This window comes from Podarcis filfolensis (genome assembly GCF_964270895.1).
Source record: "Podarcis filfolensis genome assembly, chromosome: 14".
NCBI classification, from domain to species: Eukaryota; Metazoa; Chordata; class Lepidosauria; order Squamata; family Lacertidae; genus Podarcis; species Podarcis filfolensis.
This window is the reverse complement of record NC_139616.1, coordinates 13,501,489-13,520,721: the sequence shown is the minus strand read 5'-3', so window position 1 is coordinate 13,520,721 and position 19,233 is coordinate 13,501,489. Positions and strand designations below refer to the sequence as shown.

Genomic DNA, 19,233 nt, shown 5'->3' with positions numbered 1-19,233 from the left:
AGGCCGAGGGCAAGTATACTTGGCTGCCCACCCCCGCTCTGCACGGGCCTGAAGTATTGTACTCGGGCTACATGTACTTGATTGCATTTTCATTACTTCTGTACTTCATTGTGGTGTATGTGGTTCTTCCACTGCCTTCAAACAGAACTAAATATTTTGTCCCTTTTGTATTTCAGTTTTAAGTTTTTGGTTCTTTGTTACAATAATGTTTAAGGTAGTTGGTGTCACTTCTGACATGGTGCAACAATACTGTAACAAAAATAAAATAAAATAAATTGTTTTTCCAAACCATGTATCACAGGTTCTGTCTCCTTGGCTTCTTGTGGAGACAAGGAAACATCACATAATATCCATAATAAAGCTTTTTTGCTATTTATTTTTGATGATAAATAGTACAATAGTAACCCCCCAATTTGTTACTTTACCTAAAAAGTATTATCTGTATATTGCTTCACAAGATGTTAAGCTAGCTGCCATGCTTACTTACTTCGCACATTGGCAGAACTATTCATTTCACCACAAATAATGATTCAGCTATGTTTAAATGTCTGGGTTTGTTATTAACTATACTTTGCTTATTCTTTATATTACTCACTGCCAACTTTAAATGTTTTAAATTTAGCTTTGTTTGTATTTTGGCAGATGTACCCTGACTGCTTGTCACAAGCCATCTATGTTACTTTTTGTGAAGCTTTTCCTGAATCCCGTCTTCGTTTCACTGATGAATTTAAAGAGGAACTAATGGATTTAGTTTTTCAGTGGATAAGAGGTACCACAATTTGTCTTTGAAATTTATGGTATTAGGACTTTTCAGAAAGATCTTTTCTACATAACTTTATATAGTCAGCATTTTATCCCAGTCAACATCAGTACTACAGAATAGTAAAGAATAATAACACTAATAATGAAAACAGTGAGTCCTGTGGCACCTTCCAAATTTATTGCAATACATGTTTTTGCGAATGAAAACTTTCAAGTCGATGAGAGCTTCTGCCACAACAATTCAGTCTTTAAGGACTAAAGTAGATGGCATGCTAAATGCATCCTTCTTAATCAAGGTTTAAGAAAATATAATAGTGGGGGTGAGGAACCCAATTTTCATTGGAACAACAGCACACAGTGTGGGGGGAGGAGGTTTAACTGTTCCTTCCTCAGCCCCAATCCCAGTAAAATCTGCAGAAACAACACACACACACACACACACACACACACACTAATGCTGGGAGGATTTTCAGTGGGATTACAGCTGAGGAAGGAATGCTTAAACCTCCCTTCTCCAAATACTGTGATCCTCATGAAAAGTGGACCCTTCCTACTTGCTATTAGAAACTTACGTTGCCCTAGTGACATTTGAAGTGATGAGCTTCAGTGCTATATATGTAGTTTTGCCCCAATACCTTATCGGCTCTTTGTTGCAACCAACTACTATTTATTACTATTCTCACTGTCATTATAGTTATCGCTAAATTTATTACCTGTCCTTCACTGGCAGGTTTTTGGGCGAGTTGCAATTTAGAATTCAGAATTAAATACAATAAAAACATACTACATTCACAAGAACAGGCAAATCAGTATATGGTGGGGCGGCAGTGTTATTATTGTATTAACACAACTGTCTCTTTAGAATTTGTCACAATGTAGTCCTCCTGGGGAGTACCATCCTTTTGTGCTCAATGGAATTTACATGCTTAGAATTATGCTGTTAAAGTGACACAGCTAAAACTCGTGCTTCATGAGTATAACATGTATCAAGGGTTTGTCTTAGGAAGTACCAAATGTAATTTCAGCTGCGCTTATAATTTTATGGTACAAGTGTTACTGAATAACTAAAACTTACGCCCCAGTGACTGATATGATGACATCCTCATTGAAATAATTCTTGTCATTCAAAATAATTGCAAGTATGGAATGAAGTAGAACTCCTCAGATATGAACTACTAAATGTGCTTTATAGTTCTCAGGGTGGGCAGGCTTTAGAGAGCTGCCCCAGCAACATTTCAGTGTGTATTCCCCCCTCAAATAACAACCACGGTGATCAAATGTATTCTTATGTGGTTATAACACTTGCAAGATAGCCTCTCTAGTTCCTATTGTGAACACAAATAATCCACCACCAAAGACAACTAATTTCATGTCTGAATAATTTACAGCGAAAAGTGATAAAATTAACAAAAACTAGGACAACATAAAGCATTATGCCTCTTCTTTAGAAATATCCATCGAATGTTAGTTCTCAGTTTCCAGTAAGAAAATGAAGAAGGTTAGAAAGAAATTGAATGAAGAATAAACCCCAGTTTGCTAACAAAGCAGCAGGCTGTTGAAGATACAGTGTATACCAAGAAGTAAACATGTGCTTTTCTTTCTGTCTTTCTTTGGTAACAAAAGAACTGAAAAGCTCTTGTCGGTTCTTTTTTTAAAACACACACACACACTAATTTATGCTTTGCAGGTTTCAAACCACAAAAATCTGCTTGGAAGAAATGGAATTTATTCTGGTTGGAAGTGCCCCTGACACAAACGCAGAAAAAAGATTCCTTACATAAGTTATCTAGTTTGAAACTCCAAAGCTCTGTGATTAAGACAAGGTCGATTGGAAAGTCTTGTAAGTACCAGGCGAAGAACTTAAAAAGTTATTGAATGTTTGTTTCAGAATACTGGCATAATATTGGCCACCATATTAGTGAAATAGACATCGATATTATAAATCTTAAGGATAAATATGAACCCTGTAATTTATTGTCGCTTCAGAGGAATCAGAACAAAATGTCAAATAATTACACCCCAGCCATGGGGTTCAGGATGCAATATCAGCAAGGAATGATTTTGAGTATCATTTATGTTGAGACAAGGCTGTTGTGATGGGTTCAGCTTAGGACTGGTGTTGAAGACATCTGGGAACTTTGTGGTGCCTGGTACAAGTTACCCCACTTCTTAAGAAGATGGGACAGTGGATAGATGAGTGTTTGTACTGATTTCCTATTACATTTTTTTTACATAAATCGAAGTGTGGTTTTAACCTTTAAAAACATAAACAACGTAAACCCTGGACTCAGCTAGACTGGTAAAGAAAAAGTGATTTATATGCGTTGTACATGCAATATAACATTGTGCCACCAGATGGCACAGTGGAGTCCCATTTTTCCTCTGCCTGTTTTCCCTGTTTAAATTTACGTGTTTATCTGAAACGTCTCTTTGACATGTCTAAATCCAACCCCTGTACCATGGAGACATTGTTGTCCTGTGCCACATCATCATCTTTTAGATGTACTGAGAACACTCTCTTAATTATCCTATCCATGTTCTAAGTATAGTAAGGAAAAGCATCGCAAAAATTACAAGACCCTTCTCTCAACAACTTGTCTGGCCCTTTTTCTAAGGTTTTGTAAAATCAATCTTTTCAGTCTGAGATTTTATAAGGACAAGCAACAAACATTTGCATAGAGCCTGGAAATACCATGTTTAAGAATTTGTTGGGAGCTATAATGTATTCTACACATGTAAGATTTGCTTTATATACAAGGAGGAATCGCTGTAGCTTAGTGAAAGCATGCAATATTTGCCTTAATTTGAAGCAGAATGTACATGGCCAATACAAATCCTGCAAGGTGCAGAAAAAAGGATATATAAAGAGTGCCTCTCATAGCTGTCTGTTTCCAAAAGACTTGATAATGTTGTTGCTCGGGTGGTAATTCCTAGAAAAAACTTTAGGAGGAGTACAGTAATATGCCAAATGCTGTAGGTCAGGGATAAAAATATTCTGCCCCAGGCATAAATTATAAATTGTTTCTGTCTCAAGTTTGGATGGAGGAAATGCATCCCAGTTTGAATGTTCTTCATGAAATAAAAAGCTTGTTTCTCTCTTTCTGTTATGAAATGGCCACTTGCCCTGAATCTGGGTGGGCAGTAGTTGTGGCCTGTTGTGCTAGACCCCTGGCCTCACAGAACAAAGGCCTCTCCATTGTGAGGCTGGCCACTGGGGGAATTCCTCAGCCAGCCACAACGGTGGCCGGGATAGCATGCCACTGGTTGAAGTCTGGTGGCTGCTGGGCCCTGCTGTTAGGTCAATCGACAGAACTTACTTGGGTACTTTAACACCTGCCATATTTATCTTGTATGCTGGCCTTTTCTTCCTTGCACCGCTTATTGACCTTGCTATGGTTCATTAATGCTTGCTGTATTTCAAGCTGGAAATGAATTTGCCTGCTAATCACCCTCGCTCACTAATCATCTACACAGGTGGCGCTGTGGGTTAAACCACAGAGCCTAGGACTTGCCGATCAGAAGGTCGGTGGTTCAAATCCCCGTGACGGGGTGAGCTCCCGTTGCTCGGTCCCTGCTCCTGCCAACCTATCAGTTCGAAAGCATGTCAAAGTGCAAGTAGGAAAATAGGTACCACTCCGGCGGGAAGGTAAACGGCGTTTCCGTGTGCTGCTCTGGTTCGCCAGAAGCGGCGTAGTCATGCTGGCCACATGACCCGGAAGCTGTACGCCGGCTCCCTCGGCCAATAAAGCGAGATGAGCGCTGCAACCCCAGAATTGGTCACGACTGGACCTACCGTATTTTTCGCCCTATAGGACGCACTTTTTCCCCTCCAAAAATGAAGGGGAAATCTGTGTGCGTCCTATGGGGCAAATACAGGCTTTCGCTGAAGCTTGGAGAGCGAGAGGGGTCAGTGCGCGCCGACCCCTCTCGCTCTCTAGGCTTCAGGAAGCTATCAGCAAGCCTGGGGAGCCTGCAGGAGTTCTCGCAGGGCTCCCCAGGCTGCGGATAGCAGCCTTCCGCCCGGCGCGCGGGGTGCCCTGAAGCAGAGTGCCCCGCGCGCCGGGCAGACATCCGCAGCCTGGGGAGCCCTGCGGGAGTTCCTGCAGGACTCCCTAGGCTGCGGATAGCAGCCTGCTGTACAGAGCACGGGGCGCGCTGCTTCAATGCGCCCCGCGCTTTGGGCAGACATCGGCCAGCCCCACAAGCTCGGGGGACAGCGGGGAGGCGGAGCGCCGCCATACCGCTGTTCCCCGACCTGGTTTGGTTTCCCCAACCTGGTTTTGGGGGGGAAATAAAGAAAATTTTTTCCCCTTTATTTCCCCCCCAAAAAACTAGGTGCATCCTATGGGACGAAAAATACGGTAATGGTCAGGGGTCCCTTTACCTTTACCTAGTACCTTAAAGTGGTGCAGCACCCCTATTCTAAAATAGGTGCAATTGCAGGGTAGCCCATTAGAGGGGTCTAGTGGGAAGACTTTGTTCAGAAAACCAAGTGTGGGACAGACAGGGCCACAGAGCTTTAGACAGCAGCCTCAGAAGCCCACCTATGTAGATCCACATCTTGATGTTCTTCAATCCCAGGCTCAGCCCTGCTCTAGCATCAGCTGGGGACTGAGAATGGATATACGCACAATGTATATCCATAAAAGATGTGGCTTATTTGTTCCCTGGGGGAGGGAATCACTGTGATTGGGTCTGCAATACTAAGCAATTTCTTCTCATTGTTATCTCAGCTCTTTGTTTTCAAGAGTATTGATGATATCTCTACAACGCTTCCATTTCTAACATTTTGAGCAGAATGTTTGTGAATCAGGGTAGACTGACTGTGGGGAGTTAATACTGACGTTCCAAATAAAATTGGAGAGAATCTCCTATTCTAGAACAGGAATGTAAGTGGTTATAAAATTTCAGTACTTGGAATGCCTTATGATTTGCAAGTTAACAACCCTTAGCCAGTGTATTATTAGATTAACTACAGGGCCAAGGGCTTTAAAGTTTGACTTTCTTCATATGTAGGTAATTTTGTTGCATGCTTAAGACTTTATTTTTCGGGGTGGGGGTGCTTAAGACTTATATGTTTTAAAGCATTAGAAATACATAAGCGGTATGTATGCCTTCATGACTGGATGTCTCATGCCCAAGATTTTATGTAACGCCTCCAAAATGTATGATTAAGAGATTTTTCATATGGGCTTGCTCTGATATGATCCTACTAAGCAGCACCATTACGGTTAAATTTATTCTGTATAATATCACTCCAGACCCTCCTAGTGTCCCAATTTTCCAGGAACGTCCTTGATTTAGAGAAGCCGTCCCGGTTTCTGATTGGATCCTGGAACTTCAAACTTTTCCTTAGGTCCCCGTTTTCATCAGAGAAATGTTGGAGGGAAATATGGTCACTCTAATAGTCAAGTAACTATCATAGAGTCATAGAATTGGAAGAAACTACAAAGATAATCTAGTTCAGCTCCCTGCACTGCAGGAATATTTTGCCCAACGTGGGGCTTCAACCCACGAGCCTGAGATTAAGAGTCTCATGCTCTACCAACTGAGCTATCCCCCAAGCTATGAAACATGCACTAGAATATTGATATCCACTATAAAAATAATAGTGTGAAACAGAATAGTTATTAAATTGTAGGGTAAACATATTTGTCCCATTGAGCTGAGAAACGTATGGTTCCCACTATTGCGTGGACAGGCGGAGTCCCCAGATCCCGAGCGGTCCGCCCCCATCATGTGGAATAACGACTCAAGACAACGTGCTATGGGATTAAATTGGCCACAACTTTATTAAATTTCAAATGTGGGTAGACCTTGGCTCAGGCATTGGGTGTTCTCCCTCCCCAGTCCCCAGCCGGGGACCTAGGGAGCTTCAGGGTTATCCAGTGTGTGGGGAGGGGATGGGCCGGCTCTGGAGAACATATGTTCAAGCAGAGATAGCCGCCCCCGTTACGCCGCCGCCGCAGGGGAGAGCAATGACGACCTTTTGGCGTACGGTCAAAGCCTCCCTTCAGAAACCCCTTTAACGGGGAACCCCGGTATCGCCGCCGCAAAGAGGAAGATGAACTAAAGGATTCCGCCCAAGGCCTGATACCGCCAAAGTTGTGACGTTTTGCTACAGGAAAGGCGAAACCTGCCAATGCAGGGAAATTCCTTTCCGGCCCTTTAACAGCGACCTTAACGTAGCAGCGCCCGCATACCTGTGAAGAAAAGTTAACCTGCAAATAAGACATTAACTGAGGGTGGGTAGGGTGGGAGAAGCTCTGGAGCCAAGTGAGGATTCCCAGGTAAGATCCTCCCTCTATTGTGTGGGCAGGTAATCCCTCCCCTACCTGGCCTGGTCTCCTTGGCAAGGCTTCCCCCAGGTGGGATTGGACAAATGACTGAGGTAGGCGGAGACCTCCAGTTATCCCACCTGAGGGAAGGCAAAGCCAAGCCTATGCTGATGGGGCCGCTCCAGGTCTAGGGCTGCGCGCGTCCACGCAAAGGGCGCCCCCTGTTTTAAGCGGGGAGCGGTCATTATTCTCCAGCAGCTGGTATTTAGAGGCATACTGACCCTGATTCTGAATATAGTATTTAGACTACTTTCTCTTTCGATCACTCTGAATTGGTGGCCATCACTACCTATTGCTGCAGCAAATTCTATTGAATGCTGTTCTCCTGGTATTTATTTTGGATCATAAGCGAGACAAACTCTTCTTCTCCTTGATTTATGATGATAGACAGAGCCTAGTGTTACGCCTGCCAAACCAAATGTAGAAGAAATATTTAAAAATACAAAAAGAACTGTCAGCGGGACTTAAGAGCCTTTGGATTGTATAGCTTTTAAATGTAATTGTTTAATAAGGATTTTGTTTTAAAAAACCCAGTTATACTTGTGGGTTTAATTTTAAGTGTTCTGGTAAGCATTTTAAGGCTAGCTTCAGTTGATCAGCTAATGAAACCCACTGTGGCTGAAACATTTTTCTTTCTTTCTAATGAATGTTGTCTTGACAAATGCAGTGTTCAGTTCTTTCCCAGCCACATGTGTGTATTTAAATGTGTAAAGGGGAATATTATTGTGTGCGTATACTTACAAATCGAAATGCCCTCATTTAATGCAATGAATAACAGTGTAGGGAAAAGTAAAAGGCCTTTCCACAAGCCCAGCTCTTGACTCCCCCTACTTTTGGCCAATTCAGCTTCTCTGGTAGCAAAGGGGTTGGTTACCCCCTCCCCTGGTGATTCAAGTGGTGCTGAATAGCAAAGGAATTTTGCAACAGAATATCATGCAACAGAATTTGGTCTTTTGCAGATTATTTCAGATCTAGATTTGAAGTGCTTTTCAGTCAGTTTTGGGGGGTCCTCTCAGTATTTCCTGAAAAGAGTACGGTAAATTATTATATTATATTATATTATATTATTATATTATATTATTATATTATATTATATTATATTATATTATATTATATTATATTTCCATATTGTAACAGAGGCAATTTAAATGGATTCAAAGAACAGCTGGATCATAGCGTAGCAAAAAAACGGGAACTGTTGTCGTTTTCTCCCTCTGTAGATACAACCCTATGCCCTATTTCGATTACATCTTTGCACAACTGCCGAGCTATGCTCCCAAAGCTCAGTTGTAAAACAACAATCATATCACTTAGTTAATTTAGCATGAGGCGGAGTCAGTCAGCAAGCAGAGCATTTTCCAAAAAGTTCCTTGTCCAATCTTTTAATAGAGCCCTGTGTACATAGCCCTATGGCTTTAGATTTTTTTGGGATTTGGGTGCCGTTCTATTTGAGACTTCCATCGTAAGAAGGGCTGCAGGCTGTCATTTTTGTCTGCCATCCAGTGCACATTGGCAAGAGTATTATGTACTAGACATTGTGTCTGGTCATAGAAGGTGGGGAGGGGGGGCGGGGAGGTGGCTCAGACAGACTGTTTTGTTACTTCTTTAGAATTAAAAGCATATGAAACAGACGCAGCTTAATAAGTTTTTTTATAAATAACATCAACTTAAATAACTTAATAAAGTTCAACTATAACTTAAAATAAAGTTTAATGCTTTAACAGAAGAAGCATGAATAGGTGAAAAAAAATATCAAGCCATATACCCTAACAGAAATTATATAAAAAGATAGGTTATGTTACATAAAAACCCATATGATGTCTGAATTTTTACTTCGTCGTTATAGAAAAGGATATTTTGAGGAAAGTGAGATGAAATACATTTCCCTTATTAATATTATTTCATATACACTATTTTTTTAACATCTTTCAGAGCAGCGTTAGGCATTCTTACTAATACATATGAATACATTGCAGTGGTGCAACCTTCATCTTCCATACTAGCTTTATTGTCTGAATACCGCAGAAATCCAATTTCAAATTACTTTAAAACTTACACATTTTTCCTGGAAAGTATTCCATACTGCTCCACCTCCATGCTTAGTACTGACTTGATCATCTGAAGACTCATTCCAGCAGCCATCAAGTCCAACATATTTTACATAACATTTTCATCTGCTTTATTATCATCATTATTATTATAGCAGCCATGTTTAATTAAGCAGATAGGTTTATTTTAAATAAAATATCATCAGATAATCAAGTCATGACTTAATGCATAAGAGTAAATTTAACTTAACAATCTGCAAAGCTACTCTTATACTAACATGAGGATTGTACAACTCTTTACAATTTTTTACAACTTTTAGTTACTAAATCAGATGTAGTGTATCTTCATTTTTTTTTAAAGGCAGTCTCTTAAAAATAAACATAAATGCGCAAGTCCAGCTTGTTCAGTTTTTCAGTAGTATTCCAGCTTCTCTTCCTTGCACTTTCAAACAGTTCCCTTGTGAAATTAAACATTTTGCTGGAACTGGTTCTCCATAGATTTGTGATTAGGGTGCTGGCCGTGGAAGGAATTGGGAAGATATATCTTCTTTACTTGTTTTCTGACCTCTCTTGGGGGCGCCATTCTGTTTCAATGCAATATACATCTCCTTCCCTTTGTGTGTCCAGTTTGCTGAAGCATATGTATTATAATGGTTTTCTTGAATCCATTCTATGAAGTTGCAGTCCTCATTGCATACTTTCTGTAAAAAAAAGAAAAAAGACAATAGGTCACATGAACGCTGAAATTGTTCATTGTATCGTATAAAAAACCATCAGACCTTTAAATGCGCAGTTTAAACAATTTATGTCTGTTAAAATGTATCCGTTTTTGCAAATCTCTTGCATTGTTGTTGTGAAGGGGAATGATTTTCATTAATGCAAAAATGCTCAGAAGTGTTTGGGTGAAATCCTGATTCAGTGTAAAAAAAGAAAGAAAGCTGTAACTGAGTCCATTCAGGATTTCAGTTCTCATCTTAACATTGCATTATGTACATCCCTAAAAAAATTTGTGGACCCAGTCTCCGTCATGACTTGTAAAGATCTGTTATAAATTGTAATGTACCCCATCTTAGAAACAGATTTCTTTTGATAACTCTGCATATCTGCACAGTTGTAAGGATGGCTGCAGAGCACGACATGCAAGCCTCAGTGCCGGATTTATGTATAGGCTAAGTAGGCTGAAGCCTAGGGCCTCTAAATCTAGGGAGCCCCACTAGCCCGTCCGGAGCGGCGCTTATCCCAGGAAGCCTAGTGCGCATCCTGCAGGGGTGTGACGTGCATCCCAGGGCCGTGGTGCTCGTCCCAGGGGTGTGGTGTGCCACCTATAGGGGCGTGGTGCGCTGCCCGGGGTGCGGAGCACACAACGCACACCCCAGGGGGTGCCACCAATCGGGGGTCAGCATTTGGTCCTTCTTCGTCCCGGCCAGGCCTTCTTTGTCCCAGCCAGGGCTGCTTCTTTCCAACCAGGCCTTCGGCGTCCCGGCCAGGCCTTCTTCGTCCCGGCCAGGCCTTCTTCATCCCAACCATTCCATACTTGTCCATTGTTAATCATTATCAGGAAGCAAGTCAAGATGTGGGTGGCATAGCTTATCATGGAGAAAGCCAAGAGCATATATGCAAGGAATAGACGAACAGATCAGGCAATAGCAGGGAAAGATAAAGGAATCTAGACATAGGCAAGGCACTCTAAGTAAGATTTTGACCAGCCTGTCACCTCTTGCTTTCTTTTATATGTCATTTGGGAGGCTGGAGCCAAAGCAGGGAAGCTCAGCTGACTTCAGGTGAGCTTACATTCCAAGGCAGAACAGGACCTGGAAACAATTTTCACCATTCTGTGAAAGCAACCCTGCTTCACAATTTTTATTGTGCTCCCACATATTGGGGGCATTATGTAAAATGTAACCGGTACATACATTTTTTTCAAAGCAAATATGTTATTTGCCTGTTAAATAAAATCTGCTGCTAATAATTATGCCAGTACCTTTCCATAGAGTTTTCCGGACTTGTTCATGGCTAGAAAGTATTCACTTGCCACTCCTTTGATTGCCACTATTCCAATTGCCACTGTTCTTATTTCGAGAATACCTGCAAGGAATAACAGTGAAGTCTGTAATTTGGCTATCTGCTTTTGAAGTGGCATAACAAGACAATTTCTCTTGATTTCACAGTATTTTAAAAAATATATAGGATCAAGTGATAAAGCAAGGATGAAAAAGAAATCAAATCCTTTTAACATAACCATGTATGTAGTCAGCATTCTTAACTAATTTCTTCATTTAAAAAACAAAGGACAGGATTCTCCTAATTAACCAATCAGCGTAAGCCCTCTGCTACTGCTTAAGCAATGGGGCTTCCCTCCCCCTATTGTGTGCTCCCGCAACCCCTGAAATTTGATTGGGGTGTGTGTGTGTGTGTCAGGGGAACAACATTGCAGTTGTTCAACACAACATAACATTGGATTCCACCCAAAGAGTACATACAACCCATTACAAACTCCACTGAAGTGTGCTCACACATAAGAACTTCCATGTTTACATGAATTACACTAATAGCCATTATATATGACCATGTAAACTTTTCACACTACCACTTAGTCCTGTACAGTGGTACCTCGGGTTAAGAACTTAATTCGTTCTGGAGGTCCGTTCTTAACCTGAAACTGTTCTTAACCTGAAGCACCGCTTTAGCTAATGGGGCCTCCCGCTGCCGCTGCACCGCCGGAGCACAATTTCTGTTCTCATCCTGAAGCAAAGTTCTTAACCCGAGGTACTATTTCTGGGTTAGCGGAGTCTGTAACCTGAAGCATCTGTAACCTGAAGTGTTTGTAACCCAAGGTACCACTGTATTTACAAATTATTCATTTGCCATTATATTTTTGCGTTATAAAGAAATGTGGAACTTTTGTTATATTTTTTTCTTGTGCTCTTTGAAACATTTGTATTTCTCATTCTAAGTGAATGCTTTAGCTCAGTTTTAATCAGGATTCAGATAATTGCCCCCCCCCCCCAAGATTACATTGACAAAATTTGTAAGAAATTTACCAGTGCCATCTCTGTGCAAGCGCACAAACTTTAGAACTTGTAAATGATAGAAAACAGACCTTGGCAACTACCAGAAGATAAAGTATCTGTCTGACCCTTGTGGCTGTTGAAAACTGACAGGCACTGAAAATATATCTGTGTCACATAACAAGAAACAAGTAAAATTTACTATTGGAGCTTTTTCATTCAGATGCATTTTACTTGTATAATTGGGAAGTTGTTCCTGCATGAATGCTTTATTGGTTACAAAATATTTCTTGATCTAGTAAGGAAGCCTACATGTAAAAATGGGTTTCTACATACAGTGCAGATCATCTTCTGAGTTGGGCTTGTGTACATACAAGGATGCTGCATAGGAGTGGGATGGAGGACTTGTATCCCATCTCCAGGGGTACATGTAGAGTGGCTCTTGTTGGATTGGGACCTCAGATTTTGAAGACTGGGAGCTCCTGGCATCATCCAGTTTTTGCTGTTCTGCTGGAAGCCACGTTCTACTGCCGTTGGCTTTCCACAATTTGAATGGTATATATCATACTATGGCATGACTTAGGGCACATGTAGACTTCCTTTTGCACCATGTTTTCCAGCGTAGGCTTGTGAGGGGCTCATATGGGAGGTTGGCAATATTTTCTTTAAGTTCTTTCGCAGAGATAGAGCTGTCAGGAGGCAAGGAAAGCTGGAGAACGTTCTTATGAGTAGATGTGTTTGTAAATAAGTATGTTGATCTAGCAATTGAAACATTAGACCAGGTCACTTATTAATTCATAAATCTGGCCCCAAGTTGACCAAGCATGCTGTTTTAAGCAGCAGGCTGGCACCTTCCCAAAGCCGCATCTTATAGCTAGTTCAACATCCCAGCCTGAGAAATCCCTCATTATCTTATTTATTCTTTAGTTATTCCTTTGTTGTTTTCTGTGGAAGTGTTCTGACAGTGTGCAAATAGCAGTACAGAAACACATTGGGAAGGATAAGAATCCAAATAGCAATTATTTCTTTTTGGTTCTTGACATTTTCAGGAAATAGCCAACTATCAGTTGAAAGTGTGTGGAAGGAATTCCACAGCTTAGGTCCTGCTAGGCAATGCAAAAAGACATCACTTGCATGGCCCAGATATATAAGTTGTGCTGCATGCCAGTGGGGGTTTGACAGTGAAAATAAGACACGTGAGGCCATTGGATGGGTTAAATTAGGCCACAACTTTATTGATTACAGATGTAAGCTGGTTTGGCATAAGGCGTTTGGTAAACAGCCGCCTTCAACCGGCTGGTTGAACCCAGGATGGGTTGGCCTGACATGAAGACCTGAAGACCGCCCCTTGACATGGGTGAAGTGTGATGTTCCTACCAGTGCTGCCTCTCAGAAGGGGTGCTATGACCCATCAGCCCCCATGTGGGCACCCAGACAGTTCTACCTCTTCCAGGACCCTTTTAATGTGCATGTGTATATATTTGCCATGGTTTTTCCACTGGTAAAACATATCTGACATCAGCTTTACAAAAGATGACCAGCTCATGACTTGACACGTGAGGATAGCAGCATTGCTTTTGCAATACAATAGCTATTTCTCAGCGTTCTCTCTCTGTTTGTCATGTTTCTTAACTAGCTCAAAATCATCTCACACAGTAGTGTTCCCAAGAACATTCACACTTTCAGAGGGAAACTTGAGTTCCTTCTCCACATAACAACTTCATGACTGTTTTCTTGAACTTCAAATGACTCAGTAACACCTTTTTTCCATCAAGGAACCAAAAGTGACATAATTGTGGTTCCCAATCAGTCACCCACCCAGGCACTGAGCAGACCCACAGCTGCTTAGCTTCAGCAGGGTACTGGTCTCATGTGTCTTTTAATAATCAGTAATAAACAGACAATTATATTCTAGCCAACAACAGTACAAAGGACACCCTAGTGATACCACTCTCCAAACGCCCTTCATCATATGGTGAAGACCCATTCATTTGTGCTTTCAAAGGTGCATTTAATCTGACTAGTGAAATTAAATATTTAAGGGAGCCAAAAAGATTTGCTGCTGGGTCTATAAACTGCCAATGACAAAATAAAGGGTTCTGTGAGGAACATGGAGTCCATGTACACACAGTTCAAAAAACAGACTATTGCAGTGGCTCTTGCTCTGAATTTGAGTATGTGAATCTTAGAGTTGGGAAATAAAGGACTTGGATGGACTACAGCTAACTTGTGTTTCTAATTAATGAAGGTTGGGAGTGCTTGTTTTTTGAGTTCAGATGACCTTTAAAGATGATACAAGGCCAAATCAAATCTCTACATTTTTTAATGTTTGCTTTTCATGTTTTAAAATTCAATAATAGGCAATCGAGAAAGTACACATTATGAAGATCAGTGTTGTTTTCTATATGAATAATTTCCAAAGGGCTTTATTAACATTACCAGATGTATGTTGTAATGATGAGCTGAATGTGCTAACTAATTGATTAATTGATTTATTGAATATGAAGAATTACTAGAATGCAGTATCATTTGTCAGCTGAAAGTGTGTGTGTGTGTGTGTGTGTGTGTGTGTGTGTGTGTTTGTATATATGTCACCAAATCATCTAGAAATGTACCCCCCAATCATCTGTAATTGCATAACCTGAACTTGCTGGTATGTGATTGAATTCCACTTGAAAATAGCAACCGTCTGTAAGCACCCTTTCTGTGCTATATTAGCAAAAATAATGTGTTAATTTTTCACCCCATGTATATATCTATAGCACAGCCTTCACTGAAAATTATGTACAATAAAATGCTTTAAACCCATAACAATGAAATTGGTCAGACAGTGATTATGTAAAACAAGATCAGATAAGAAATTAATACCAGCAAATACAGAAGTGCCTTTATCTTAACCCTTCAGCTGGAAATGAAAGCCAAGAAGTGTATCACCAGACATATTCCACAAACAGAGCGTCAATTCAGAGAAGGCCCTCTTCCATGTCACCACACTACAGATCTCATCACAAAGGGCCTTCCCTGGCAATCTTAACACACAGGCAGGTTGATAGTGAAGGAAACAATGCTTATTTATTTATTATTTCTTTCATAAAAAGGAAAGACTACTTACTTGTAGAAAAAAACCTCAAAGCGGTTTACAAAAAGCATTTAGGAAGAATATCTGCAGCCTATGCAGGTGTTCCTGGACTGGTGCTTCACTCATGGTGCTGAACAATGGCACAACTATTAAAAGCTTTGCATGAACCTTCCCTGCCCTCCACTTATAGGTGAGAAGATTTCCTAGTCAAAGTTCCTTCAGTTACAGAGATCAGAACACATTGAGGAAGGAGCAGAGACTCATTTTCTGTTGCCCAAGGTTTTGGAATCCATTCTCTATAGAAGTAAATAATTATCTCCCCCCCCCCCCCAAAAAAAGACACCTTTAAAAGTCTGAGCAAATTTTTCCTGCTAATGATTTATTGCTGTGGGCATATTTGTGCTTCTAATAATGTGAGGTTTGGAGCTAATTTTGTTATGTTTATTGTCATTTCACTTGTTTGGGTTTTTTATTATTATTTGACTGGAGGAGTGTTGGGATTTTTTTGTTGATTTTTTTTTTGTAACACTTTTTACATGTACTACTGACACATCAGGTATCCTTCACCCTGTGCTTTGGATTTGGCTTTTCTTTTGTCTTTCTTTTTCTTAAATTATGTACTTTGCATTTGTCTCCGTTGAATTTTATTTTGTTAGTTTCCCAGCCCAGTTTTCACAGTTACACAAGGTGTTTTTGTTTTTTAATTCCACCCCCACCCAGTCTTCTGAAGTGTTAGTTAACCCTCACAGTTTGGTGTAACCTGTAATTTTGATGAGACTTCCCTCCATCCCTTCATTTAAGTCATTCATAATCATGTACCAGTCTCAGGACAGAGTCCTGCAGCATCTGACTTGAAAGCATACTCCCATTTGTTGAGGAGCTATTGATGAACATCCCTTTATGATTTACCAACCAGTTCTAAATTCACCTGATGGTATAGACAAGTTACAGTTTGTGCTGTTTTGTAACTTTCCCCCCTAACTGTTTTATTATTCTACATCAACTAGGGGCATGTGTGTAGGCAGCTTAATTAATAAGAAAAATATTATCATCATTTAGCCCACATTTAGCCAGTTTGCCAATCAAATACCAGTTTGCTAACCAAATTGCTTTGCCAGACTCAAGATAAAATGCCCACAGCATCCCCATAATCCATTAAGCTAGCAACTTGATTAGTCTGGTAGGATATACTGTATTCTCAACAAATTTAATGATATCAGAGAGAGGGGGGGGGAACCAAAAATGCAAAACAGTGGGAATAGATGTTCAGTTTAACACTATTCGGTGATGATGATGAAGGGCTTATCCATCTTAAGTTTCCTCCGCTCTTTCCAGACATGGGTAGGGATTTAAAACTCTGTGTCTGAGCGCCCCCCCCCCTTCTTGCTCCAGAGTTTTCCTCGTGAAAACCTTCTCTTTAAAGTTCAGTCAGAGCAAAAAAGAAAAACAATGCTCGAGCGCGGAGTGTTAAAGCATGGATCCCTGCCTGGAAAAGAGCAGGTCAAAAGGTAGGCAGAAATATATGCTTAAGTAATCCAGAGAACTACCATAGCAAGCACAGAACAAAACATTAGCATTCCGTTCAAATGGGCATCTCATCACAAATGGAAATACAGCTTTAAAAATTAATAAAACTTGAAGTGAAGATATGATACTTTTTTGCACTAACTAAAAAAGAGGTCCTGGTTTACATGGAAGAGAGACTATATAGGTAAAGAAATTAGGAAAATTCATCATGTAAGCAGGCACCAACATCCCTTGCGTGAAAAGTCCGTAACTAACCACTGAGAGGCAAGAGTTTGGGAACATCTGTTCCTTTCCAAACTGAAAAGCAGAATAAAGCAGTCTATTAAATTACATGTAAATTAATGCTGAGAACATAAGCAACAACTTCCTCCAGCCTGGTAACACGTGCTTCCAGCTGTCAGGAACTATCTGGCACCTCCCGATGCCTCACATTTCCTAACTACTTTGATTTCACTGGCATAGAATTGGTGAGGGGTGGCCACATGCTGCTACCTCAGACAACACCAGCTTTCATCACCTTAAAGCTATTAGGAAACCCACAAGGTTCACTCTGCCTTTCTAGTTTTCCTGCAAGCGCTTGGTACATTTTCTCTGTCTGACATACGATGTTGATAAAAGGGAGCATGTTCTACAGAGATACTATGTTCAGGAATGCAGTAAGAGATAGATCAGGCATATTGATGAAAATTTAAAGCAAATGATTTTATTCGCCACCTACATTGTCCTCAGGATGGGGTAGCCATCTTTCTATGCGGCTGCTTGAAATGGCTGGATCAGACCACAGAGTTTAACCCCTTCATCTGCTTCCCCAAACAAATCAGACTAAAGTATACAGTGGTACCTCGGGTTACATACGCTTCAGGTTACATACGCTTCTGGTTACAGACTCTGCTAACCCAGAAATATTACCTTGGGTTAAGAACTTTACTTCAGGATGAGAACAGAAATCGTGCTCCAGCGGCGGCAGCGGGAGGCCTGGTGCTTCAGGTTAAGAACAGTTTCAGGTTAAGAATGGACCTCCGGAACGAATTAAGTACTTAACCCAAGGTACCACTGTATATAACTGCATTTGCCCTCACTCATCCCTTGCTATTATTGTCTCTGTTGTATCTCACACCTTCAAAAGTTAGGTTGTAATCACCTTGAGGCAGAAATATGTCCTCCTTGCTAATGATACCCTGTAGAGCATACATTTATGGTACTATATAAATCAGCATCCATGAGTGGCATGCTGCTAATGTGAACTGGTGCATCTCAGCCTTATACAAAGTTACAAATAGTGAAAGCTGGTCCTTTTGGTCCAGTGGGGCTCTGCCCCACCAACCTCAGTCTGCCCTCAGCTAGCCTCCACCTGCCTGCCTTCCAACATACAAGTAGCCCAGGGGGTAGACCTACTCCTCCACAGTCTGTTTTGCCTTTGTAAAATACAGCTGGGAGAAGGATGGGGACAAAACTAGAACTAGTTGGGTCTGCCTGACATTGGTTCTGGCTCCACCTCTCTGCCTTTTACCCTACTTGTCCCAATGAGCTTACAGGGAACCAATGAGTTACAGGGAATCAGGCAGAGGGCCTTCTTGGTAGTGGCACCTGCCCTGTGGAACGCCCTCCCACCAGATGTCAAAAAGAAAAACAAATACCAGACTTTTAGAAGACATTTGAAGGCAGCCCTGTTTAGGGAAGCTTTTAATGTTTAATAGATTATTGTATTTTAATATTCTATTGGAGGCCGCCCAGAGTGGCTGGGGAAACCCAACCAGATGGGCGGGGTATTAATTATTATTATTATTATTATTATTAGCCCCAAGGCAGGCCATAAATTCCATGGAAAGCTGTGGAGTTGTTTTTAAAATATAAAATGACACTTGCCAAGGGTTGTGCTTGCCGTTAATCAGTTGCTGACATATTTAACATTTTAAGTTGGAGAGACAATTCCTGCCTGCTATGTAACAGTATTTTATATATCAGCTGTTCTATAACAATAGCATTTGAAATGCCCTATTTGGTTTTCTCATGACAGAATGAGGCTTTTGTGTTTTTCAGCTGAAGTAAACAGCAAGGACAATCATTAGTTTATGTTTTATTACTTTTCATTATGCTGTCACAATCCCTCAAATATATATATTTTAGAACTTTGTGGATTGCAAATGTTGAATTCCACAACTATTTCCTCATAAACAGTGACTTTATTTTCTGTCGCATTAAATTAAACTCTGCGACTTTGGAGCTTGGGATATATATTGCATGAAGCAGTGTGCATTGTCTTCCATGGTTATTGCTTTTTTCAAGGAACAAAATACAAAAATTGGCTTGGTTTGAGCAAAGGAAGAATGAGCTGAGTGACAGTGCAATAACCCTTCTCCTTTCAGGTTCCTTTTTGCCTCAAAATCACCTTTCCCAACAGTTTTTCACCCACAGAGCTCTCCTCAGAAAATGATTTTGCACTTTATGTGCCCAGGAACCAATAACACACC

General features: G+C 40.8%; 2 protein-coding genes across 6 annotated transcripts in view; one reads left to right on the top strand and one right to left on the bottom strand.

Moving 5' to 3' along the window:
* Positions 1–19,233, top strand: part of FAM227B (family with sequence similarity 227 member B) — a 106,893-nt gene that overhangs the window by 17,172 nt on the left and 70,488 nt on the right. For all 4 annotated transcript variants that reach the window (XM_083586672.1, XM_083586673.1, XM_083586674.1 and 1 more), the window contains exons 9-10: positions 643–769; positions 2,450–2,602. In XM_083586672.1, coding sequence (XP_083442798.1) covers positions 643–769; positions 2,450–2,602 — 280 coding nt within the window. The remainder of the gene's footprint in view (positions 1–642; positions 770–2,449; positions 2,603–19,233) is intronic.
* FGF7 (fibroblast growth factor 7) overlaps positions 8,792–19,233 on the bottom strand; it is a 41,948-nt gene continuing 31,506 nt past the window's right edge. For both annotated transcript variants that reach the window (XM_083587090.1, XM_083587091.1), the window contains exons 3-4: positions 11,130–11,233; positions 8,792–9,849 (exon numbers count right to left, since the gene is read on the bottom strand). In XM_083587090.1, coding sequence (XP_083443216.1) covers positions 9,655–9,849; positions 11,130–11,233 — 299 coding nt within the window. In that variant the 3' untranslated portion in view covers positions 8,792–9,654. The remainder of the gene's footprint in view (positions 9,850–11,129; positions 11,234–19,233) is intronic.